The sequence below is a fragment of the Canis aureus genome, chromosome X (genome assembly GCF_053574225.1).
Source record: "Canis aureus isolate CA01 chromosome X, VMU_Caureus_v.1.0, whole genome shotgun sequence".
In the NCBI taxonomy this organism is placed as follows: domain Eukaryota; kingdom Metazoa; phylum Chordata; class Mammalia; order Carnivora; family Canidae; genus Canis; species Canis aureus.
Window position 1 is genome coordinate 5,008,813 of NC_135649.1, and position 26,217 is coordinate 5,035,029.

The window sequence follows — 26,217 nt, forward strand, 5'->3', positions numbered from 1 at the left end:
AGGATGCATACTCCCTTGGCTCACAGGTATAAATAATGGTCACTTCACACCACCACCAAGCATGACTGCTTTCAAAGTATATGGTACTATATTGGGTCATTCCTAGTAAGCTTAGTATCTAGAAGTCATAGATAATTAAGGATATACTCCTATATTTAGCCACCAAAAGATGTTGATCATAGAGTTGTTGATAAGAGTAAAAGATTAAAAAGAACCGAGATGTCTCAATAGAAAATGGATATAAGACATTATGGTAATAATGTGTGCCCCCGACACACGGACACACACATGCTCATCAGCATGAAAAGTTCTTTCCAAGATGATGCTATGCAGAGAAAGTGGACTGAGGCACAAATTACAGGATAATTTCTTTTTTTTTCCAAATAAAAATGTGCTTGCATAGAAGACAGTTTGGGAGGACGCAGACCAAATTGTTAACTGTGGTTCTCACTAGGTGGCAGACTCCTTTCTGCTTATCGGCACTTTGTAAAATGCCTAAAATAGCTGTGTATTACTGATATGTTAAGGACTTCTGCAACTTTAAGACAAACATGTTTGAGAACATGGGAATGCATATGAGAACATACGTATGCATTAATGGGAACACCGATGATGCATATGGATCATTTCTTTCTTCAGGGATATCTCATAATCGTTCATATTCCTATTTATGCACACAATAACCAGAGTGCTTTCTCATCAATTCTTTTTGTATTTTTATATGGGCTTTTAAAAAAGAACTGAATATCAAATATTAATGATTTCACATTTAAAAGGAAATACGTTTTCTAGGGTACAGTCAAGAGTCAGGTGGTTAGAAGGTGTTTGAGAAAGAACACATTATCTACCATTAAGTATTCTTCAGCACAGTAATCTATAAAGATATAGACAGGATGGAGGGCTTAACTTTAGTTTTATTAGGAAAAATAAAGGCAGACTCGTGGCCATTATGAAGTAAGGAAGATCAATAAAATGGCTATGTAACTAAAAAGTTAAGCATTCTATTAGCTCTACTGTAGACTCTCATTCACTCAGGATGGTGGAGACTAGTGGGCAGATGGCAGGGGAGCACACTGGACTGGGCACACTTGTATCTCCTCTCCTGTCCCAAGTCCCATGAAATACACACACACATACACACACACACGCACGCACACTGACATGGTAGATGTTCAATGGAATGAAGGCATGAACAAAATCAATCCACACTACCCTCGCCTAGTTCTCCTGTGGGCGAGACAAGTATTAGCAAGACAGCTGGCCAAGGCAGGGGTGGAATTTATGGCTATGGCACAGAAAAGTATGTCACAATAGAGCAGAAGAAGAGGAAGTAAACTTGCAACTCTAGCCTCGCTGGCACTGTATTCTAGCAAAATGAGCTAAAGAGCATATAGTCAAGTACAATATAGATCATTAACATATGAACAGACACTCATGATTAGAGAAATGAGTGAATTTTAAAAGTTATGATTCCTATTATGTCGATGTTGTACCGGAGTTTCACACAAATGTCCTTTTAAGGACAAAAAATGTCTAGACTTGGGAGTTAAAGGCAAGGTGACATTAAATCTTAATTTCTTCAATCCTTGTTTTTCCAAAAATCTGTTATTTAGCAAAACCACTACAAAACAATGTACTTATTATGACATGTCCTGAAAATTAAGAGAGGAAAAAATTCTCTAAATTTTAAGTCAATAAAATTTATGCACACAAAGTAGACGGTATGACTCATACATAAATATTTAAGAGCCAAAGAGAACTTTGTGAACTAGGTCCAATGATACTGTAAGTATACTGTCTGGAATAATCTGCATTTGGCTCCAGTTTGCTAACGGCATTTAGGCAGCTTGCAAATGTGATGAGGATGAGCTAGACCTACTAAAGGCGGGCACACATGAAAGGCTGTACTCCTGCACTCTAACACAGGACAGACAGCGTGCCACTTCCAGTAGAATTCAGCCGATGTTCACGGAGAGCCCATCATACATCAGGTATCATACTACAAAGGTGAAAACCATAGAACCCCTGTCCTTTCATCTTTCCTTCCAGCTACCACTTGGTTGATGTGTGCATTACTTATACCCTCTCTCGTATGAGAATCATTTTATGCCCGTTCTCTGTCCCTGATTGTGAGCTCTGGAAGACCAGTGCTGTCTCACTTCTTTTCCCATTTGGCGTGGTACTTTGCACTCAGAAGGCACTTAAAAATCATATGGTGGATTGCAATTCCCAGAGTGTTTCTCTGACTTGACTACTATTCTTATGGGATAAAAGGCAGTCTTTGAGGAAAACATTAACTGTAGTACTCACTGGAATTCGATTTCTGGATCTAAAAGTTGCAACTCTCCTGAGATCGTCATCTGAGGCACGATATGGAACCACCAAGAGAGCAGGATAAGTGTCACAGAGCTCATAGCACTTGTTGATAAAAGTTATTCTCCAGTGGTGATTGGGCAAGCCCTGTAGGAAAAAAGGAAGTCCCGAGTCAGTACCGCATGACTCCATCTCTGGATTTGGCCTCGGGTCTCCTTTCTTCTTTCTAGCAGAATCTGCACATGCCTCTTTGACCACAGGGTAGTGACGGTCTAAGGGTTTATAATAAAGGGAGCCAAATCAGTAATCCAGACAACATAAGAACACAAGACAAAACACTAGTGGTTCCCATAATTCTAAAATATCATTGGCAAATACGGATTCTCTTGAATTTGAGGTCTTCCTTTATTTCATGTCAAACTATTTCTTGCTACTTGTACAATAAAGATAAGTCCAAGTTCCTCCCCCACTTGTGTACCCCACCGCCACCCCAAAGAAAAGTGCATCATGTAATTTTAACCTGTGTCTAACTGAGGGTAGCAAAGAGATCGGGCGACTTCCTCTCCCTACTCAAAACAGAGTGAATGCTTCCGTCTGCTCCAAAGTAGAGAGGCTAAGTTCATGAAGAAAGTCACAGAGGGGAAGTAGAGGCAAACCCCTCTGGGGAGGCTCATTTCGCCACCTCCTAAAAGTCTTTTCAATCAAGTTGTTTGGGATCGGTGATTGCTCTACAGGTTGTGTGAGAAATACAGGCATCTGCATTCTGAGCACGCTGCTGATGTGACAGGGAGTCACGGAGTACACCTCCCATCCTGTTATCTACCCACAAAATCATCTAGTGTGGGCAAGATTCAGAGGTGGTGGAATAGTCTCTCCCCATACTCACAAATACACAGATACACACACAAAGGTGAGCTATGTGGGTGCTTGCTGTGGGGACAGACATTGTACCTTTTCCTTAGGTCTGGTCCTATAGACCACGGACCAAACAGGTGAGTCTGACGTTGAGTCCAATTAGAGAGTTATAAGTCCCATGAGAAAGTTATAAGAAGAAAAGATGAAATATAATGGCAGTCTCGAACAAGATACCGTCAACAGTTCATACATGCATGCAATCTTAAACAGGAACTGTCTTGTTTCAAGCTAGAAACATGGATCTAAAAAATAAGTCTTCATATTGTCAGTAATGCTCCAAAACTAAGTTACAGATATTTAAATACATAATGCTACCGAGGTCTCCAAAACATGCCAAATGTTTTCATGGTTTTTCTTCTGCCTTAATAGCTGACCAAGAATAGAGGTCATTAAAAGGAGAGGTATAGACAGTCTTTGAAAACTCAACTGGCTAAAGCTGACTTCTGGAAGTGTAGGACGTACTACCTCATACAAGTGACCTAAACTCCTGCATCCACATCCCTGAGCATCGAATCTGCTTACAAATATGCACACCACTGGTCAAGACTAAAAAGCAAACAAACAAAAATCAGTGTGGGTGCTTGGTAGAGGAGGTGGTGGCTAGAAGGTTCTTCTCGAGTCTAGGGTTCTATGATTTTACTTTACATTCACTGCTTTTTCATATAAAGCAACTGGGCTTGATCTGATTCTCAAAGCTCACTCAATAAAAGTTGCTGATTATCTTAAGAGCTGTGTAGGATGAGAACTCTGAAAAACCCCATCACAAAACTCCTGGCTGGCCTAAAGATCGGGTTAAACCAGAGGTCAGATTGTGGCTCTTGTACATAATACGCATAGGCTCTTCTGCACAAAAATGCCATGAGAGACCTTTGTCCCTGAACGGCAACATTGTGCCAAGCCTCTTGCCTTTGTTACAGCAAATAAACATGCACGTGGGTGAAGTTTACAGAAGAGAGCAAAAAAAGCAATTCTAATACAAGTTTATCGAAGCTTTCTTAGAAAAGTCATCATTACAGGGAAAGGGTTCTAATTCATTTCAGTCTGCAAACCAGAATAAATATAATTTGAATCTACCTGTCAGTGACAGTTAAGCCCCTAGATAAGATATGTAAATATATAGTGACATGAATTCCTAAATAGTAAGGTATAGAACTTTGATTTTTCTAGACTCCATGTATTTGATTCATTTCATGAACATATCATATGGCTACAGAATGAGCTCATAAATTACACAGTAAAAGATAAAATAAGCTATAACTGCCATTTACACTGTACTTTGCAAGGATTCCACTGATGCTCGAGGAGCATGACCGACAAAATACTGTCACCATACATGTTTGCAATTCACGGCTTCCCACGCGGCTTACTGACTTACCTGCCTTCTGTATTCTTCGACTGGATTATAAACTGTCCACCCATCCACGTTAAACTTTTCTTCGTTTAGAAATGCAAATATTGGCTAGAAAAGGCAAAAGGAAAAAAAGAATTTAAAGTTAAGCGTGATAGAACTAATAGTCTACTAATACTATGTCCTCCGCATTTTCACCCACCAGATTTGCCTACCATGAAATCACAACCCAAAGCAAGCCTTTCAAAAAGGAATTAAGAATGGAAAATGCACACCAGGCTTCATGCTACCTTCCATCTTGAGGAATAATTACTTCTTAGACCTCAATTTTCTATGGCTACAAACATCTCTTTTAAATTATTCTTTTATAGATAAAGTTCCATGAAAATCAGATTTCCAGACCAAAACACACCTGCTCATTTTGAACAGTATTAGCAATTGATCAGGTAAGAGCCATTTAAAAAAGAAAAAAAAAAAGGAAATTCAAGAATAACTATTAAACCATCAACTGTCTCTGACGGGAATAATGACATGTTTATCTATTTTAAAAGCGACAGGATGTTAGGAAAATCCTTAATTAACTGTTCTCTGTGAATTCTGAATCAATGCCCTGATCTCTGTGAAATAACAGGACCCAGACCTCTCTTCTCTCTCTGTGCTCACTCTGGAGGCGATATTGATGAGTTTTACGGCTTCAAATACCATCTATACTCTAGTGACTCCCAAGTATTCATTGCTCTCCAGCCCCGACTTGGATCTGCAGGCTTGGCTGTCCAAGGGACCACTGTACGACTCCAGCCTGCCCTGAGAGGCATCTGATGGACTCCAAAGTTAATACATCCAAAGCCAAACCCCTGAATGTCCCCCATTCTGCTCCTCCCACAGCCTCCCCATTTCAGTAGATGGCAGCTCCATTCTTCTAGTTGAGCCCCAAACCTTGGTGTTATCCTCATCAACTCACAGCCATCATCCTGGTCTAAGCCTCAACCACCGTCCATGTGCATCGTTGTAATAACCTCCTGCCTGGTCCCCTACTTTTCTCTTCACCTCTAAAGTCAGAGTAATAGTGTCACAACTCAAGTCACCTCAAGTCATTCCCCTGCCCCAAATCCTTCTGTGGCTTTCCATGTCATTGGGGGTCAAAGCGGAAGTCTGTCCAATCGCCCACCGAGCTGTCCACCATCTGGCCACAGCCCCTACCAGGCCTCTGCCCTCCCACTGCTCACCCCACTCCTGCCACACTGGCCTCCAGTGCTCATCTCCAAAAGCACCAAGCACATACCAACATTAGGGCCTTTCCACCTGCTGTCCAGCTGTCAGAAACCTTTTCCCCCATGGCTTTCCCCTCTACTTCTTTCACATCCCTGCTCCAATGTAACCTTAATCAGTAGGACTTATTCTGACACCCTATAGAAAAACTACATGCTACCCCCCTAGAACAGCACCCCCTATTCTCCTTCCCATTTTATTTTCCCCTATTATCTGTGATCATTTGACAGATTATATATGTACTTGCTTACTGTTGGACTCCTACTGTCCCCTCCCCTAGAACATGGGCTCCATAAAGACAAGACACCTGCTTTGGTCACATCCTGTCTCCCCAGTAACTGGAACAGTATTGGGTCCATTGTAGGCAGAATATGTAGTTGTTGCCCCAGTGAAAATGTGAAGCTTCTACAGTCCCTGTACAACTACTTTCTCTGGAGGCACTGTGTTTGGGCACTTTTTCCTCTAGTATCTCTCCTGCCACCCATTTTCTTGTCATCAACCTACAATTTAGCATGCCAGCATTCCCTCCCCTACACTACAGAGAATTTCTGGAAAAGCCTTGCTTGGTGGCAATGGTTTTACATATTTAAAAAGAGAAAAAAAAAAAGAGCAAGGGGTGGGGATCCCTGGGTGGCTCAGCAGTTTAGCGCCTGCCTTTGGCCCAGGGCATGATCCTGGAGACCCAGGATCGAGTCCCACATTGGGCTCCCTGCATGGAGCCTGCTTCTCCCTCTGCCTATGTCTCTGCCTCTGTGTGTGTGTGTGTCTCATGAATCAATAAATAAAATCTTAAAAAAAATAAAAAGCAAGAGGTTTAGGTAAAAACTGATCAAGAACAAGATCTGGACTGTCTTCTTGAACTTTCTAAAGCACAGGGCACCCTCAGCAGGTCTCAATTCTAGCAGTGGTCAGCCCAAATGCTGTGTGTTCTGCAATGGGTGGCACACTGAGCACGTGACACGGATCTAGCTAAGCAATTCGTTGAGGCTTTAGACTGACATGGAATCCACGGCAATACTTAATTATTCATACCACTGCAGGAAACAAGTGATTTCTGTGTTAACTGAAGTTTATCTCAAAGACTGGCGCACTTTTGATGAAAACAGCCCTAAAATATATGGTGTACTTCTTCATCCTAAGCAGGATCTGTAGAACATATGAAAGCATTCTCTTGGTGACATCGGAGTACTGGATATTATACTGATCAGTACCTGGCACAGGTAAATAATACTGCTGAATACTGTGCTGTTGACATACTTGTAGAAGGCAGATGCTTAGAGACATAGGGCTGTCGTACCCCTTAGAAGAAGACGTATATAAGCTGCTTTCTTGAAATTAGTTCCTGATCTCAACTTTTTTTTTTTTGTTTTCTGTTCATGTTGTTTGTTTATTTTCAGTTATTTGCACCTTTCCCATGGAGCTCAAGTAAATATGGTGACCTTTCAAAAACAAAGAATAAGACTACGAACTCAAAGGCCAGATAAACCTTTCTCTCCAGAAAAAGCATGTGTGTTAATGCTATCAGTATCCTTTGACTTGCCAGCAGCATTTTCAACATAACTATTTTTCAGTCACAAATAATAAAGCAACTCCTTTCTTGCTCCAAATATTCTCTTGTATCTTATATTAAAATTACTAATAAGTTTACAAAATTATTATCAGAAGATGAAAGTTATATAGCCCAAACCAAAATTATCTCCATAATTTAATATGCTTGCTTTAAGGGAATTCTGAATGCAAGTAATATACAAAATATTGTCATTAATAGAGTGGGTACAATGTCCTCACAGTTGCAACATCTCAGGTGGCCTTTCTCAAGAAATCATTCTGGAATAACACTTCATGTTCGAAGTGACATCCAGATATCTAGGATAAGACCATGAACTGGCATCCTTTACCTCTGAAACATGCTTCTGAGAACTCTACAATGGAAACAGCTCTGAGGTTAAGAGCTAAGAGCCAGACTTGGAGCTCAGATATTTCAGAAAAAGTTTATGAATCACCTAACAGCCAGATACACATGAAATATACAGGAGTACATCTAATACGGAATTGGAGCTTAAGGTAATCATCCAAATAAAATAGCTTACAATTACAAGAAAAAATATAATTTAAATTTTTATTTATTTATTGGGGGGCGGAGAGCAAGTGGGGGAGGGGCAGTAGGAGAGGGGAGAGAGAATGTTAAACAGACTCTGCACTGAGCAGGGAGCCCAACACACGGCTCAATCCTATGACCCCGAGATCATAACCTGAGCCTTTCAAAAACCAAGAGTTGGCCACTTAACTGCACCATCCAGGTGCCCCAAGAAAAAAATATTTTTTCAAAAGCATTACTTGTTAGTTTTTCAAGAAAAACACAAGGTAAACACAAAGTTGTTGATACTTGGCTCTACTGAGAGGCAAGCATTCGAAAAGGACCAATTTTCTAAAGTTGGATGTACTCAGACTTATTTCCCAGATATTTTCATTTTTACCTTTTTTTTCCCTCTTAAAGATTCAGGTAAGAGAAAGAAGCAAGAGTTTTAAAACACAAGCTCTGAACAGAGTGACATAAAGGTGGATTATTACAAAAAACCCACTAAGCACTAAAGCAAGGCAACAAAACCCTTCAGCCATACCTCATTATTACAAAGTGGTGACTTGTCTAAAGGTCCTGTCTGAAAATTGTTAATACCTTAAATTAATGGGTTACATGCCTTGAGATTTTTAGCTGTCACTTATTTTCTCTTACAGACAATATATATGTTTTTTAAGGTTTTGAGTCTTTTCGGACTTAGCGGGTAGCCATTTCCAGTTATTCCTCACTATCACCCTGGGTCGCTGGGGACCCTGTCTTTGGGAATCCCAGGTGCCACAGAGAGAACTTCCCTTTCTGAGGATGGAGCCAGGAGTCGGGCCATCATTAAGTTGGTCACACACACTGGTCCCGGCATCAGGAGTGTGTTGGGGAGCCCCAGCTCAGGAAAGCCTCCAAGCCTAGGGTTGTGCCCAATGGGGGCTTCGGGAGGCCCTCCACAGCTTTCTTCCTCCCGGGGCCTGGTCCCTCAGCCGGGCTCTGCCTTAGGGTCAGGAGAAGAGGTCTCAGAAGGGGGGCGCTCTCCTGTGATGAGATGCTAGGGGATGCCCAGGCTCCACCTCGCCCCACCCCACCGAGCCAGAATTTCCAGAGGCAAGGGATGGGGGTGGCTGCCCTGATCCTGAAGGGCCACATGCAGCAATACACAACCACACTACTCAAGAACACAGCCCCAGGCTTCTGAGTGTGCTGGCTGTCAGCAGGGGGCGGAGGGGGCTGCTTCACTTTTTTTAGAAAGTAATTTTGAAATACTTACAGATTCAGAAGAAGTTACAAAAATGTACAGGGAAATCCCATATGCACCTTGCACTCAGCCTCCCCAATGTGAGTACCTTGAATAGCTGGAGTACAGTATCAAAACCAGGAAACAGACACCCTTACATGCTTACCCTGGCTTCAAGGGAGCAGGTCTATCGTTTATTTGGCTCTATATTAGTATTTGGGCATGTCACCAATGCAGATTCCTACTAGTCAAGAGATACCATGCATGGAGATTTAAAAAAAAAAAAAAAAAGCAATCATGTGCATTTTTTCCAGGATTAAAAATAGCACAATGTAACATTTAAAAAATGTTAAAGGACAAAGTTGAGATGAAAATCTCTGATTTCACACTAGGGATAAAAACAGCTCTGACAAAGAGAATGTAACTTGTCATTTAAATTTTCCTACATTTATCACTGTTGTGTCTCGTGGGGGGAAAAATCTGAAAGGACAACAGGTTTTAGCTTTCATTTATTTGCCCATTATTTTAAGATGGCACCTATATGAAGATGTACCAACTCACTTAAAACACCTAGACTGGATTTATTGCTATTTAATACACTCTATAAATGTCGATCAACTCATGAGTTTCCTTCCTTCTTTTGAGGTGAGAGCGTTGTCCCATGAATTGGAATTCCTACATTTCATGAAGCCCCTCGCGGACAGCCTCTTCCCTCGAAGACTCGACACACTGTGTCTCAGAATTGGATTCTGGGGAGTCAGATTTGTAAAAATTGAGTATTGTGCAAATGGGTGGCAGTTACAGAAGCAAACTATTTTCATAGTATCCAGGTAAATGAACTGTTAAGCTATGTAGATTTAACAGTGCTTTCTTTTTTATAAAAGATTTTATTTATTTATTCACGAGGGACACACAAAGAGAGAGAGAGAGGCAGAGACAGAAGCAGGCTCCACGCAGGGAGCCTGGTGTGGGACTCGATCCCGGGTCTCCAGGATCAGGCCCTGGGCTGAAAGCGGCGCTAAACCACTGAGCCACCTGGGCTGCCCTAACAGTGCTTTCAAACGATGCTGCCACCATGCATGGACACGAGTTTTAGGAAGAGCAGACATTTTTTTTTGGAAGTAAACCAACTCTAACTCTGAATACCTAGCATTAAAAATCCAGAGGACTGTTCACTCACTCCTTCTTTCCTGATGGAATTTTGCAGTGTCTCAACAGGAATTTAAGTGAGCTTTTTTTCCCCCCTCTTATTTGATTTCTGAAATTGAAGACACCCGCCTTTTTAAAAGCTTCCATCTACCGTTTAATGGTGCAGCAATGTAAAATCACCTCATTTTCATCTTTCAGGTTACACTTAAGAAACAGGACCTCTTCATATAAGGAAAAAAATTCCTTTCATTAAAGTTGGCTGGAAAAAAGCCAAAATTTTTAAGAAAGAACCACAGGACGTACTGAAACGTGGCAAAGTTTATAGTTCAAAGTAACATCTTTCATGTAACTGCATCAAAAGTAAGTTAATCCAAAAATCTGACAAGAGTCTCATAGGTCAAAAGCACCGAGCACATAAATTACCATTTATACTTCCGTTTGCTTAAATAATTCCCCGAGTCCTCTTTCTACCACCTTCCCTGGGGAAAGTGGCTTCATATCTTTGGGTTGCCATCGCCTTCATATAGAAATGTACATATTCACTTATTCAGGAGGAAAAGACCCCAAAGTACATCTGAAACGTCAGCTGAAACCATTTGGATAAAAAGCCTTCTTTCCTACTTGCCCAAAATCATAATCATTTAAGGTGACATTTCTCAAAGTTCATATGCCACACCTCCTCTCACTATACCTGTCTTTCCTGGCAATTTTGGCTACGTCTGTGAAAATGCCAACGATTACATCTGGGCCTGGCAAATAAACCTCACCCTGGAGACAGCTCCAGGTCTATACAGCCACCTGCCACATCGATGTCTATGTCTAGTCCTATAGACACTTGCAACTCCGCACATCTGAAATGGAAGGCACCGCGTCTTCTTCGCTACCCCCCTATGCTCCTCATCTTGACCTCTGGCGCCACTGCCCACCCACTGGGTGGATTTTTCCTCGCAGGCTGGGTCCTTCCCTATCATGTCATCCCTCATCATAACTACGTTCACACCATCAATGAATTCTACTGATCTTCTAGATCTTCCTCAAATCCATTCTCTCCTGTCCTCCCCATTGTCCCATTTCAAGGACTCATTATCATGAATCTGGGGGAGGAACAAACATCCCCAGAAATAAACTCCTGTCCCACTCCATCCAGTCTGCATGCTACAGCCCAAGCAGTCTTTTTGAAATTGAAATTTAATGTCACTTCCCTGCTTCAACCCCTTGAATGGCTCCCCTCCCATTCAGATACAAAGTAGAACTTCTTGGTGGGGCATGGTAGGCTCTGCGAGCTCTGGGGCCCAGCCTCCTCATCTAGCATCATCTCTCACCACTACCACCCACATGGACACCAACTCACATGTGAGTCCAGTCTGTGTCCAGCCTCTTCACATTTGCACATTCCACATACTTGGCCACAGCCCTTTCTGCCTGGCTAACGCTCTTCCTCATTGTCCAGGATTCACCTCCTCTAGGAAGCCATCCTTGACACCAAGCCCCTTACTTCCTGCTCCCCTGATACCCTGTGCACATGCATCTGTATCATATGCATTTGTCTGTCCTCCCGGACAAGTGGGCATGAACCCCAGCTCCCTGAACCTAGCCAGTAGGCAGGCAGGCATTGCGTAAGTGTCTGGAGAGGAAAAGCAGGGAGGAAAAGGATGGAAAAGAGGAGGAGTGAGGAGAGGCCTGCCCTAGCTGACCTTGCATCTTATAAAGCCTCAGTGGTTAAAAGAACATTACTGGTACCTAAAGGATGATTGATGCAAGAGAAGAAACACCCAGAAATCAGAAATCAAACACAGAGACCTAGCTGTATGATAAAGGTGGGATTTCAAATAAGTTAGTCAACAAATGGTGTTGCAACAACAGTGGAAGAAAGATTTGCATCCATATTTTACATGGTAACCCTGAATAAATTCCAAATTGATGAAATATTTACATTAAAAAAAGAGCCCGAAGTTTTAAAAGAATATTCTAGGGATAATTCTTCCATAACTCTGAGTGAAGAAATCACCCCTAACAGGGATATAAAACCCAGGAGCTATAAAAGAAAACTCTGTAGACAAGAGTTAACAACCTAGCAGGCCCGGCTGCTCCCCTTAGCTCTGCTTGTGAGGCTGGACTCTGGGAACCTGGGTCTCAGGAGAGTTCCCATCGCTCCCTAACTGATAAGAGTGGTTTATGGTGCCTCAATGTATAAACGTGGTTTATGCTTAACCCTCACTTTCCTTCTGAGAGGCAGTGATTGGGGTACATGCCAGGCAGAGGATGTCTCATAACCAGCCTCCAATAAAAACTGTGGGTGCCAAGCTTCCCTGGTGGGTACATATTTCCCATGTGTTGTCTCAACTTGTTGCTGTAGGAATTAAGTGTCTACTGTGTAACTCTGCTGGGAGAAAACTCTGGAAGTTTGTGCCTGGTTTCTCCCTATGCACCTTTTCCTTTTGCTGCTTTTCCTCTGTACCTTTTTGCTGTAATAAATCACACTTGTGAGGATGGCTATACATTAAGTCTTCTGAATTCTCCTAATGAATCGTTAAACTCGGGGTGGTCATAGAGACCCCCATCACAAAAAAATTGATAAATACAAAGATTTTTTTAAAAATTCCCATAGCAAAAGCCACCATAGTCAAAAGACATGGGGAAAATATTTGTAACTTGTATTATGAGTGTAGCTATTACATAAAGAACTCCTACAATTAACAAGAAAAAGACCAATATCCCAAAGGAAATATAGGCAGAAGCCACAGAGAATCAATAGAAATACAAAGAGCTCACACCAAAAGATATTTAATTCCAGTCAAATAGGATAAATACAAAATAAAATTATGAATCCAAATTTTTACCTATTAGATTAGTGCAGATCAAAAAATCAGAAAGCATTCTGGATTGGTGCAGTTGGCTAACGGTCCCTCAAATATGTCCATGTCCTGAACCCTGTGACCCATGTCACATTATCATTCATGGCAAAGAGGAATTAGGTTGTCAATGGAATTAAGATTTCCAGTCACCTGACTTTAAGATAGGAAGAGCACCCTGGACTTCCCAGGAGTGCCAATGTCACTGTAAGGATCCTGAGATGTGGAAGGAAGCAGAAGAGCTGGAATCAGAGAAGGACAGTGACAATGGAATAAAGTCAGAGTAATCTGAAGGACTCAACCACTGCTTTGGGCTCTGTAGATGGAAGAGGCTGTGAGCCGAGGAACGTGGGTACCTCTAGAAGCTGGAAAATACAGTCTAAGAAATGGACCCTCCCCTTGAACCCCCAGAAGACACACAGCACCACACATACTCTGACTTTAGTCCAGTGAGATCCATTTTGGACTTTTGACTTCCAGAATTGTAAGATGCCAGACTCATGTTTTTATAAGGCACCAAGTTTGTGGTCGAGTACTACAGAAGCTATAGGAAACTATAATAGAGTTGGAGGGGACGTCTAGAAACAGGCACTCTGACACACTGCGTGTGGGAGTGAAAGCTAGCACATCTTCTCTTAGGGATATTTGGTAATAGCAGTAATTTTACGTCTAAAAACGTATCCTACGACAGACATGAGCACATTCAAGATGATGTATGTGCAAGGTTACACTCACTGCAGTTTATATAAGAGCAAATGATCAGAAATGATCTCAATATCCATCAATTGAGGTTTGAAGAAAGTATGGTACGGTCAACAGAATGCTGTATGGTCATAAATAGGGTGAAGAAACCCACTCATTAGGCGATATCTATTGGTAAATTTAAAAGCAAGGTATGGGAGCACCTGGGTGGCTCAGTGGTTAAGCATCTGCCTTTGGCTCAGGTCGTGACCCCCAGGTCCTGGGATTGAGTCCAGCATCAGGCTCCCCACAGGGAGCCTGCTTCTCCCTCCCCATTTATCTCTGCCTCTTTCTGTGTCTCTCATGTATAAATACATAAAATCTTTAAAAAATAAAAATAAATAAAAGCAAGGTATGGAAGAGCACATATAGCAATACACCACTAGGGTCAAAGGGGGGAAAATCTGACCAACAAGCTACATGAATAGGGCCTAAATGATCACTCGTAACAGTCCGAAGGGGTTGTCTGTGTGGTGGGGAATGGGATGGGTGGAAGGTGCCTGGGGCGGGATAGTTTTACTACATACTTGTCTTAGTTCCAGCCAGTATAACAAGTTACCATAGACTGGCTGGTTTACAACACCTCTGAAAAGCCCCAACTCCAAATACCATCACGCTGCAGGGGTGGGGTTAGGATTTCAGCATATGATTTTGGGAGGACACAGACATTTGGTCCATAACAGTACCTTTAATACTTCCCAAATTTTCAGTTATGGATATCTGTTAGCTATTTGCAAAATTTTAAAGTAGTGCTTGTTGAATAAATGCCCTTTCTAAACAGAATATTCTTACCAATGCTGGTTCTTAATTCATTCACTCTATTGACCTTAGTATATTATTTCAACCAACATTTACCAAGGGCCTACTATGAACAAGGTATCAAGTAGAGAAGATGATGAATAAGACACAGGCACCGTGTTTAAAGGGTCAGAAATTCTCCAAAGGACAGTGACAAGGAGGGCACAACTATTAACCACATAAAGAGGAGAGCACAGGTAAAGCACCTAGGGCTCCAGAGAATGCCTAGGTTACTTCCAGGTCCATCGACTTTGGACATGATAATCACAGTGATGATGAAAAGACACAAATGGCAGCCAAAGTCATGGAATACAAGGCCACCAGCAAACAGGTCCAGAGTGTAGGAGGGGTAGGAAAATGCAGGGCCAGTTGAGAGGTGAGGCCACATTTTGGGGGAGATAGGTTGCATTTACGCTGATGCAGAGGGAAGAACTGTGGATGTTTTGGGGGTAGAGGAATGAGAGCCCAGCCCAGAAGGAGGAATGTGATACATGGCACAGGCAGGGGTGGACTGGGAAGGGGGCAGAAAGGAAGCAGGAAAATCAGTCCAAGGATGATTCCATCACTGGAGAAAAGAAGAGATAAAAACCTGAACCAAGTCAGGCTAGGGAGGAAGAATCCTCTGGATTCAGGAAATGTTCAGGAAAAAGGAAAGTTTCCAAGGGTTGGAAGTGTGATGGTATAGATGCCCTAACTGAGCCTTCTACTGAAAACGTCTATAAATGCTGTATAAAAGAGAAACCGTTTTTAAACTGCTCTAATGAGCTAGCTAGGGAGGAACAAATACCCAGAAGTTAAAAACTAACCACAAACAGGAATGTAGAGAGCAAAAGGAAAGCACTGGCTCTTACCTCGGGGCACCCACAGAATTGATTTTCATGGCCTCTTGGGGTACAGGAGACAGGACATAAAGGCCCGGGCCCACCCCAGATGCCAAGATGCGCATGAGACTGGAAATCACCTTCGGCAGAGACTGGCCTAGCAGCAGAGGTAGAAATGAGTGTTACAACCTCAGGGTAAGGACAAATAGGGAGTAGCCCCCCGAGATTCCAAGGAACTTAACTTGTCCAGATTATTGGTGTTGATCGAGGGGAAAAAGAAAAAGTCTCCACTGCTGTCCCCCACCAAGAATTTCTAGCCACAAGGCAGCTCTTAAGCAGGGTGTAGCCCAAACTCCTAAAGCTTGAATGGTCCAAACAACATCAGGCAGGGAATATAATTCGTAACCGACCCACACCGGGAGTGCCCTAAGATGCCTAGCAGAAGGAAACATCAAACTGCCTTCGACCCCGGCCTCCAAGTATTCCCACAGAGGTCTGAGGAATAGGAGTTCAAAAGCAAGGATCATAGAACATCCTGGGAAACTAGACACCACGAGCCAGCACATAAGAACTTGGCAGACCAGGCTCGGATGCAGAGAGCCGTGGTGAATGAAGTCAAAGACATGACGCCCAGGAGCCAGGGGGATGCTCCAGATATCATACTTCCTTATGCCTTATATGTGTTTTATAAACACTGGCTTGTAGCTACTTGGTTCAAAAAACCTTTGAAGGGAGAAGTGGCTTGAGAATTTGCAGGGTCTTGAGTCACATGCAAAAGAACAGCTCCCCTGGAGCAGGAGGGTGAGAAGTCAGACGAGCTCTGAAGTGAGTGACTGCCGAGGACGTGCAGGCAGGCAGTGCACACTGCGCTTCGGGACATGGATGGCAAAGCGAGGGCAGTCCTGCCAGGAGCACAGTTCTAGGAGTTGGGGAGCAGGGAAAAGAGAGAGGCTGAAAGAGGCCGAGGGCCAAGTCCTGGAGGTGGCAGGAAGCACGAGGAGACCCTCCACTGGCCACATTTACTGCTTATCCAAGAAAAAGGAGTCCTGCCTAAAGAGAAGATGGAGAAGTAAGATCCTACTTCAGTCCTAAAGCCACATATAGGCTGAAAAGCAGGTGTGTGTGTGTTAGAGAGAGAGGGGGAGGGGGGGAGAGAGAGAGAGAGAGAGACTGTACACACATGGCACTGCTTCTCATTTCAACTGCCTTCTGAAAATGAGCTGTTTGCTTTTTTATCTATTCCGTGGTCAGCCTAGGAAGTGAGAGTCCACTAAATTTCAGCCCGAGATTTTTTAAATTTCCAAGCAATTTATAAAAATGTTCCCCAATTCTGGGCTGAAAAATGAAGGCACAGGAAAAGTACCTTTGTTGCTAATTGCCTATTCACAGGATCATTTACCCCTTTCGTTCAAGCAATTGAAAAGGATGTGCGCCCCCGTAACCCGCTTTGGTAATTTTTATGCAATCATTTTTACAAGCAAGTACAATTGGACTTGAGCCAGGGCAGCCACAAGGTAGAAATGACACAGTGCTTAAGCCGTATGACGGGGTTTGAAATGGTTCAGCAAAGCGAGGCAGAAAGAAGCAGGCGCAGACCCTGAGAAGCAAAGGCAGCGGTCCCGAACAGCTATAAATGCTGCCAGGCCTCCAGAAAGGTGCTGCCCATGGCAGGAAGTGCCAAGTGGAAGGCTGCTGGTCTCCAGGGAAAAGGCTTTGCAATCCAGCTGTTTCTCACCTTCTCAAAAAGCACAGCCAGCGGAGTGGCGCTCTCCGGTGCCTACTCCTACCACCCATGCGAAGGTCAAGTATACCAGGACACACAAGACATCAAAAGCCTTTGCAACTACACGAGCACTAAGGAGCTCAGAGTAACAAGGGGCAGAAAAGGCTGCAACGCCCACAGAGCTTAACCCAGAAGGTGCAGGAACGTATACAGCACCGAGACACACGCGCCTGAGGGAGCGGTGCTACCCTGGATGTAGGAGGCCTGCGTGGGGTCAAAAGATGGACAGAAAAAAAAGGGCAAACCATTTCTGAAGAGTACTGCTGCTCCCTATTTCCCATTTCTAGTTAGGGGGCTTTCTGGATTTAACACACGGAAATTTAAGACTTTCTACTAATCTTTTATCAAAGTACAACCAATGGTTTGTGAATAAGGATCCTAACCTTATCCACACAGCATCTTTCTTTAAAGGGGCTGAAAGTGTCTCACGTATTATCACATTTACTTTATTAATACTCTGGGCAGGGGAAAAGTGTGTTGGGGTAATTGTCCTTCTTCTTTGCACCTGCTGGGAAAATGGGGTGCTAATGCACAGCTGACATTCAAAGGGCACTTAACTGCGTGTCAGGCACTGTTGTAAACAGTTTATGTTTAATTCTCACAAAAACTCCATGGCGTAGAGACTGTGATTCTCCCCACTACAGATGAGAACACTCAAGCATATACATAGATTATGTGGCTTCCAAAGTTGCCAAGCAGGTAAGCGACCGACCCAGATTCAGATACGGGCCTCTGGACTGCACACCATGTGCTCGTGACCACATAGCAGAAAGGCTCTCTCTGGCTCTCCCTCATCAGTGGTTGCCATAAGCCTGGCAGCTGCATCCCAGGCTCAACTCCTTCCAGCTCTCCACTCTCCTATGTGAGGCTACTCTCCATGATTTTGGTCAAAACGGAGGCCCTTCGCTTACACACAATTCAAGAAAGTCCACGTGTGCCTATTGCTGTAGAGACAGATGGAAGTAACTTTACTAATGCCTAGATTCACTCAAAGTGCATTTGACTCTATATTTTCCCATTATCTGAAAGGTTGTTTTTCCAACTCTCTAGATTATGATTAACAGAAAGCCATACACTTTGCACCATGACCACATCCCTGTACACACACACACCTCTGAAACAAATGTTTGACGAACCGTAGGTGTCCGTAGTATGGATTATGCTCTCAATATTTTCTCTTCTAGTCCATTTAAAAATGGTTGCAACCTAGTAAATTAATTTTATGACTCCATAATACATTGGGATTAATAGTTAAACACTCCCCTAAAATGTCTGTTCCTACTTTTAAAAAATTATGTCAGAAGCATTGTCACATTTCTTTTTTTTTAAAGATTTTTTTTTCAGAAAGAGAAAAAGAGTGAGGGGGCCAGAGGAAGAGAGAGAGAATCTCAAGCAGAATCCCCGCTGAGTGCAGAGTCCAATGTGGGGCTTGATCTCAGGACCCAGAGATCATGACCTGAGCCAAAACCAGGAGTCAGACACTTAATCGACTGAGCTACCCAGGTGCCCCAAAATTATCATGCTTCTTATAAAAACGTATCATTTACCTAGAAGTAGCGAAGAGTCACAATGTAGTCTGCAAAACTGGTAAAATTTCTAGCATTTGTCAAGGCAAAACAAAAATAAAGCAAGAAAATAAACACTCTGGCTGAAGTAGAAAATGTTATGGGAACAATGTTCAAGTCTTACTGCACTGACATAATATGGAAACAATCAAATTAACAGGTTGACTCTGTGTGGCTAAACTACTCAAGTTCAATTCAAAGTTTAAGTCCCAACTTGAACACGCTGAGTGCGGACAATGCTAATGGAGAAGGAGGCCAGCAGAGCCAAAGGGATGGTCTGAAAGCAAGAAGCCCACTGGTTCACTGTTCACCGGCTGGATTTGGAACCCAACTCTCTTAGCCTTCAGACACCATTTCATGGATACAACATCAAGCTTACTTCTGACCTTAAATGCTTACAATAAAAAAAAAAATCACAGAGATTATCTGCAGCTGGTTTAAGAGTTTCAATAATATTAACAAAGTGATATTTTTCCAGCAGGGCCCTTTGTGTTGTTCAATGCAATCAGGCTTAGATTAGGCTTCCAGGAAATCCCTTCCTGGCACACTCTCACATTCCCCACTGTGGCAGTTTGAAAACTTTTCTTTCCCTCCTGTCTCAGAGAAATAATTGTCCCTTCTTCTTTCTAAAACTGCCCTACAAACTGGGCTTAACCCCATCCCCCTCCATCTTTCCCAGCATCCTGCTTCGGAAAGATCCCTTCTCTCTTGCCTTGACAAGAGGCAAGGCTCCTCTCACCCCCCACAAATACACTCATTTGCCTTTTTCAGATTCCAAGTGAAATACTCATTCCCTCCACTTGGCTCATACCACTTTGTTTTTTTGTCTCTTTTGTTTTTATTTTTTTTAAAGATTTTATTTATTTATTTGAGAAACAGCATGATAGAGCGAACACGAGCAAGGGAGAGGAGCAGAGGGAGAAAGAGAAGCAGACTCCTTGCTGAGCAGGGAGCCCAATGCAGGACTCGATCCCAGGACCCCGGGATCATGACCTGAGCCAAAGGCAGACACTCAACCACTGAGCCACACAGGTGCTCATGTTTTTCATCTTTTTAAAAACACCCTCTTCTCTACTCTTTCTTTAGAGCCTTACCCACTAGTTTCTGTCCTCTCACGTAGGTTACTTTCTAGATTCAAAAAAGTTCAACAACCATATGCCAGCCACTATACTAGGTACTGGGGACCCAAAGGATAGGAAACAAGGTCCCAATCTCCCAGTTAGGGAGTCTGGCCCCCGGGGAGCTTGCTACCATGGAATCTACAGGACCCTTCCCAGCCCTCCAGGCCCCTTGGCCCTCTGCGGCATGGCACAGCATGCAGGACATCCTCACTCCTTGCAAACTGGCCGCTCCCAAACTTCTGGTTTCAGACTCCTCTATTACACACCAGGGCTACTTAACTAACCTGGGAGCCACAGACGAGCTTCAGAGGGGCTGAAACCCTAAAATTTTATGTAAAGTTTTGTACAGAAGTGCACTCTTCATGGGATGAGAAACTATCATTTCTATCATATTATCAAAGGAATCTGTCGCTCCCAACATATTAAGACCCACGATTCCAAATCTACATCTCTAGATCCTTTTTTGGGGCCAGGCCTGAAATCACTGCTGTCAATTCTCTCAAAAGGCCACAACGACAGCCACACAAACAAAACAGAACTCCCCATCTCTCCCTCCTTGCTGTTTTCCACCTGTTTCCCCAAACAAAATCCTTTTCTGACTTCCCTGCTCTGTCAACAGCACCCCACCCTCCTCATCACTCAAGCCACAAACCCCAGAGGGAAGGATGATTCAGCCTTCCTCGTTGTTCTCTCACCAGACTGCTGCCCAAGCATGTCACCCACTGCCCCTGCCCCAGCCACCTGCACTGCGGGGTCTTAGTTCCAGCACCATGGCCCTCTCACCTGGCCCTCTGACAGCCCCTCGCAGGCTCCATGAGCTCTCTCCTGCTGTCTAGTCTTCACGACCTTGTATTCCATCCTATCACTTATTTCAAAACCTTCCGTAGGTCTCCACTACTTCTCCAGGTTTTAGCTCCTTCCCTAGCAGAGCCCTCCGGCACATGACCCCAGATCTCCTCTACCCCACGTTCCAACCACACAGTACCAGCTCCCCTCATAAACACTCCACACTGCTTCCAGCTTTCCTTCTGCTGTGTTGAGGGTCAGGGTCTTGCCTCTGCCTGGAATTGCACTTCCTCCCCCGGAAATGATAAGCATCCTTCAAGCCTCAACCCAAATGACTATCAAATGTCATGCAGGCTTTTCCAACATAGGTTGGATGTGTTCTGTTCTCATCTTCCTGTGAACCCCCAGTGGACTTCCCCTGCATTTCTCTGACAGCAGTGAAGGTACCTGTTCCATATCAGGGCCCTCCACATGCGTCCTATTACTTCTGTCATATCCTCAAATGGGACTAGGTATCATTCATTCATCCCATACTCCTACTCCTCATCTGCCCTCCCTGCTCCCTGACACCAGCGAACACATTACCTTGAAATTAACTTGATTTATGGGACGGTTGTACATGTTGACATGAATAGCAGGAACAGATATTCCAAAAGCCGTGTCAGTAGCTGATCTATTTTTTTTTATCTGTATCTTGTATTACTTTGGTAATTAATTAATTAAACAATTTATTTATTTATTTTTGTTTTACCAGTTTAACTTTTTTAAAGAAGATTTTATTTTACTTAATTGAGACAGAGTTATAGCAAGAGAGCACAAGCAGGGGGAGGGGCAGAGGGAGAAGCAGACGCTCCACTGAGCAGGGAGCCCGATGTGGGACTCAATCCCAGAACCCCGGGATCAGGACCTGTGCTGAAGGCAGACACTCAACCACTGAGCCCCCCAGGTGTCCTAACTTCCTTTTTAAAGATGACTTTTAGTGGTTAAAACGTAGGGGATGTACTTTTCCAAAAACTTCGCATAAGCAATCCGGCTGACATTTTTTTTGTAAGTTTGTCACTTGCCTGATGTCCCAAGGAAAAAGCAGGTATTTCTAGCGCAGGTACAAAATCTAAGGCCAAAGACCACAGACTTGAAAAATGGACCCTTCTGTGGACTCCAGTGACAGCCACCCGGAATCCTAGGCTCTGGTGCTAGATCCATCCACAACACCCAGAAACTTGTCCCATACATTTCCATTAAATGGATTTTTCCTTCACTTTCTTTTTTTTAAAGATTTTATTTATTTATTCATGAGAGACACAGAGGGAGAGAGAGAGAGAAAGGCAGAGACACAGTCAAAGGGAGAAGCAGGCTCCCTGTTGGGAGCCTGACGTGGGACTTGATCCCGGGTCTCCAGGATCAGGCCCCGGGCTGAAGGCAGTGCTAAACCGCTGAGCCACCTAGGCTGCCCCTTCCTTCACTTTCAACTGAACTTGAGTTCAATTTTAAAAAGCCATCATTATACAACTCCCATGCAGAAGTCATTCTGGTGAGGTGAGAGAACTAATGGCTGTTCCCTGCCTTGATAAGCTCATAGTTTACCAGGAGGTAGGCAACTCCTACATAATTATTATTACATAAGGCAGGCTGACATAAGTGCTCTAATAGAGGGATCTGCAAAGTCTAACAAGCGAGGGGCAAGAACCCCCCCCCCCCGCCCCGGGGCTGCGGCAGGGGGGAGGATGCACATGGTACATAAAAGGACTCAGGACTGAGCAAGGTGGTGGAGGATGGGCTTTAAAGAGATAAGAAGCCTGCAGGTAAAGAGGATAGGAACACCAAAGCCTCTGCTCTGAGAAAGTTCTATGTATATCAGAGGAGCACAGGGTGGTGCTGTGTGCTTGGAATGTAGGATATAAGCCACAGGAAGTCATGGAGTTTTTTTGTGGAGGGTTGGACAGTGACATGATCATCATTCACTTAAAAAACAACTGGCGCCACCCTTTGTAGAATCAACTGGAAGGGGAGAAACTGAAAGAAGAGAAGTCAGTTGGGAAGCATGGCTGAAAATGGGAAGCACAAGTAGAAACGGGAAGAAGTATGAGAGAGCCACCCATAAGTAGGACCTATAGGATTTGGAATAGATGTAGCTAAGGGAGGCAAGGCATGGGACATATATGACAGTTGACTTCAAGTTCTCAAACCTGAGCAACCAGAGGATCCTCCTAATTGGGGGCATATAGGCTGAAGAGCAGGTCTGTTGAGCTGCAGGGAGGTTGGGGGAGACAACAGGCCTGTGATTCTCGAGGACTTCCAGAGGAAGATGTTAGAGAGTTAGGCTTATTACACTCACTGGAGGCCAGTGTCGTGGCTAGATTTCAAAATCACCCATATGGCAGCAACAGCTTATACTATGGGATGAAACAAAACCATCAAGGCAAAGCAAAGAACATGGGAAGATGGCTGAAAGGGGACCATCACAGAGATGGTCCACTAGGGAAAGGACACAGGCAGCGGAGAGCAGGAAGGATAGTCAAGTTGCAGAGTAACCCAGAAACCAGGACTTGCTAGAATGGGGTGCTCGAAACTGTTGAATGCCAGGGGGAAAGCAGACACAATGAAGACTGAAGCGAGCCACTAGGTTTGGTCAGTAAGAGGGCCTCAGTTCCAGAAAGGTACCTCCAGTAAAGCTGGATACTCAAATGGGTTGGAGGAATGAATAAACCAGAGATGAGAACAGACCGGAGATGAGAACAGACTCATCTTCAAGAGAAGGTTCTTTCCAGAAGTTTGGATGGAGGTGAGAGATGGGCCAGTAGTTTAGGAGACAGTGGATCTAATACTTGACTTTTTAGGGGACTAAACTCAAAAAAGAGACAAAAGATGTCAGAGAAAGGGGATCTTATAGGAGAGGGACAGAGGCTTCTACTCTTTCAACCCTACTGCATGTGCCATTCTTAAAATTTCTGATCATTTGGGGCCAGATACACAAAGCCCAAGATGGAACACATTCCCGAAGTGAATTTTCGTGGATTAGACTTACATTCTCACTTTCACGAATATTCCAAAGATGTGTTCTCATAAAACTCTTTTTGCCCTGATCGTTAAAGAAATTGTTTAGTCCTAAAACAGCTTTTACATCACACATTTAATCAAAAACTGAGAAAAGGCTGAAAATGTGTTCCACTCTTAATCGTTACATTTGTTTTAAGCATTACATTTGAATCTGTAATCAACGCATGACTCATGGGGAGTACTTCATAAATCTTTCTAGACCTCCAGTCTTTGCATAATTGTGCCTTCCAACCGTCAACCATGAATTTCCTTTGGCCGGAACAACTCTCGGTAAAATTTGGGAAGAAAGAAAACTTGCCTCACCAGAAAAAGAAAAAAAAAATCTCAGGTCCCTATTGCCAAAAAACCTAAAAGCCTTAGGGAGAAGGTCTACGTCACATATGGTCTCCTTTATCACCTTCAGTCCATGCAGTGCCATACCCATCCTAGACTCACAGTAAAGGCAGTAAAGGCAATTATATATAATTTTTTAAAGAATTACTTCCTTGCTTGCCGCTCATCAGGTTGTCTGTCTCCAAGTTTGTTTAGAGCTGAGCAAGGGAGAAGAGAAAGGGAGAGAAGATACAAGTAAGGTATGGTGGCAAAAGGCAGTTGCCCACAGCCAGCCTTACCACCTTGTACCTTTAAAGAGGACAAGCCGAGGCTGGGGCTGTGAGGGGAACAGAGAGCATGGGCTCCCCCAGGTGATGCTTCAGTCACCTGGGGTGGGCCATCCCACACACCCTAGTAGAGGAGGGGCCCGCTCCTCCTGGGAAGGGTTCAATCACCTTTAATGAACACCCTGGCACACACAGCACACAGGGAAGCACAGCACAGCGAGTGAATGAAAGGGGAGACACCCGAGGACCTCCCAGTGCCTAGGAGAACCATGGAATTTACCAGACTGTGGGCCAAGGGAAAGGCGTATCTTGTGAGGATCTCAAACATATCCCTCCTGCTGTGGCCTTCCTGTTTCAGCGCGAACCTCAAGTTCCTCATGTCCTGGGTGGGGGGGGAGCAGAGAAATTGGACAGTTCAGTCTTCAAATAGAATGACATTCCTTAGCAAAACAAAACAAAACAAAACAAAAAACCCCACAAAAACAAACAAAAAAAACCTCTTCAACTAAAGGAGAAGATTCACTTACCTGAAAGGTAATTAATTAATCTAGATCACTAAGAAAATCACTTTGTTTGGTGTGACTTTTTGAAATATCCAGTTTAAGAACACCTCAAAATACTCCCATCATCGTCACTAATGTAAAGACAAAGCAACTAGTGCTAAAGAGCACACAAAACTAAAAATCATTGGATAACAAGAAAAATTAAACCTTGCCTTTGTGCACCATTTACGGTGTCTCTCTACTTCGACTGGTTTCTGCGGTATTGGCACTATAAAAGAGTATTTATTTCCAGCACTTTTCAAATATGTACCTGCTACCAGATGTCCTCTCAAAAGCATCAAATATGTCATGAAAATTCGGAGGCTCTCTCCCTCTGCCTCATGCTACTCCCAAGTCTCACTCTGACACATCGGGAGATGACGGGCACTGTAAGTTCTCATACAAGTTAAGTCCTTGCCATCAAGTTTACCTGCACGGAGTTCTACTTAAACCACAGCAAAGTACCCCTAGGCTTCCAGGAATACAACGTTAATGCTCCAAACTGATTTTATTTTATTTTATTTTTTTTAAATTTTTATTTATTTATGATAGTCACAGAGAGAGAGAGGCAGAGACACAGGCAGAGGGAGAAGCAGGCTCCATGCACCGGGAGCCCGATGCGGGACTCGATCCCGGGTCTCCAGGATCGCGCCCTGGGCCAAAGGCAGGCGCCAAACCGCTGCGCCACCCAGGGATCCCCAAACTGGATTTTAAAAGGGGCTTTCAATACATATCTCTTTGCTAAGCAAGAGAACCTTCTGACACCGAAACCAAACCAAAAAGAGCTCCCTTAAATGTCAAGTTGTGTCACGTATCAAAATACATGACATCCTGTCTTATTTTCAAAGCGTGAGTGTTTTGGGTTGTCTCTGAAATGCATCACGGTGCTGTGACCGAGTGGCTGAGCACTAGAGACATCACATTGTGCCCTGCACTTTCAATTCAGAAAAACAAGCCCGTGCCGGATCCCGGGGTACTTCAGGAGGGAGACTGCCGAGCTGGTCCCTGCCCTCTAGGGTGTCACGATCTTTCTATTTTTCCAGAGTGCTTTTTCATTCATTATATCAGGAGCACACTTCAAGCTTCCAGAGTCTGCGGCGTGCAGGACGAGCAAAGGCCTCGTCATATGCGGGACCTCCTAGAATGCCACTGGCAGCAGAGGCAGTACAAAGAACCAGACTTGAAGATCTCTACTGAGTGACCCCCAAGACTGCTCACTCTCTATACAGATGGCATCTACTGTGGGGCCTTGCCAG

General features: G+C 43.7%; 1 protein-coding gene across 5 annotated transcripts in view; it reads right to left on the reverse strand.

Annotated features, from left to right (window-relative positions):
• MTM1 (myotubularin 1) overlaps window positions 1-26,217 on the reverse strand; it is a 96,054-nt gene that overhangs the window by 27,017 nt on the left and 42,820 nt on the right. For all 5 annotated transcript variants that reach the window (XM_077889723.1, XM_077889720.1, XM_077889721.1 and 2 more), the window contains 3 exons: window positions 24,700-24,801; window positions 4,604-4,687; window positions 2,311-2,460 (listed from right to left, as the gene is read on the reverse strand). In XM_077889723.1, coding sequence (XP_077745849.1) covers window positions 2,311-2,460; window positions 4,604-4,687; window positions 24,700-24,801 — 336 coding nt within the window. The remainder of the gene's footprint in view (window positions 1-2,310; window positions 2,461-4,603; window positions 4,688-24,699; window positions 24,802-26,217) is intronic.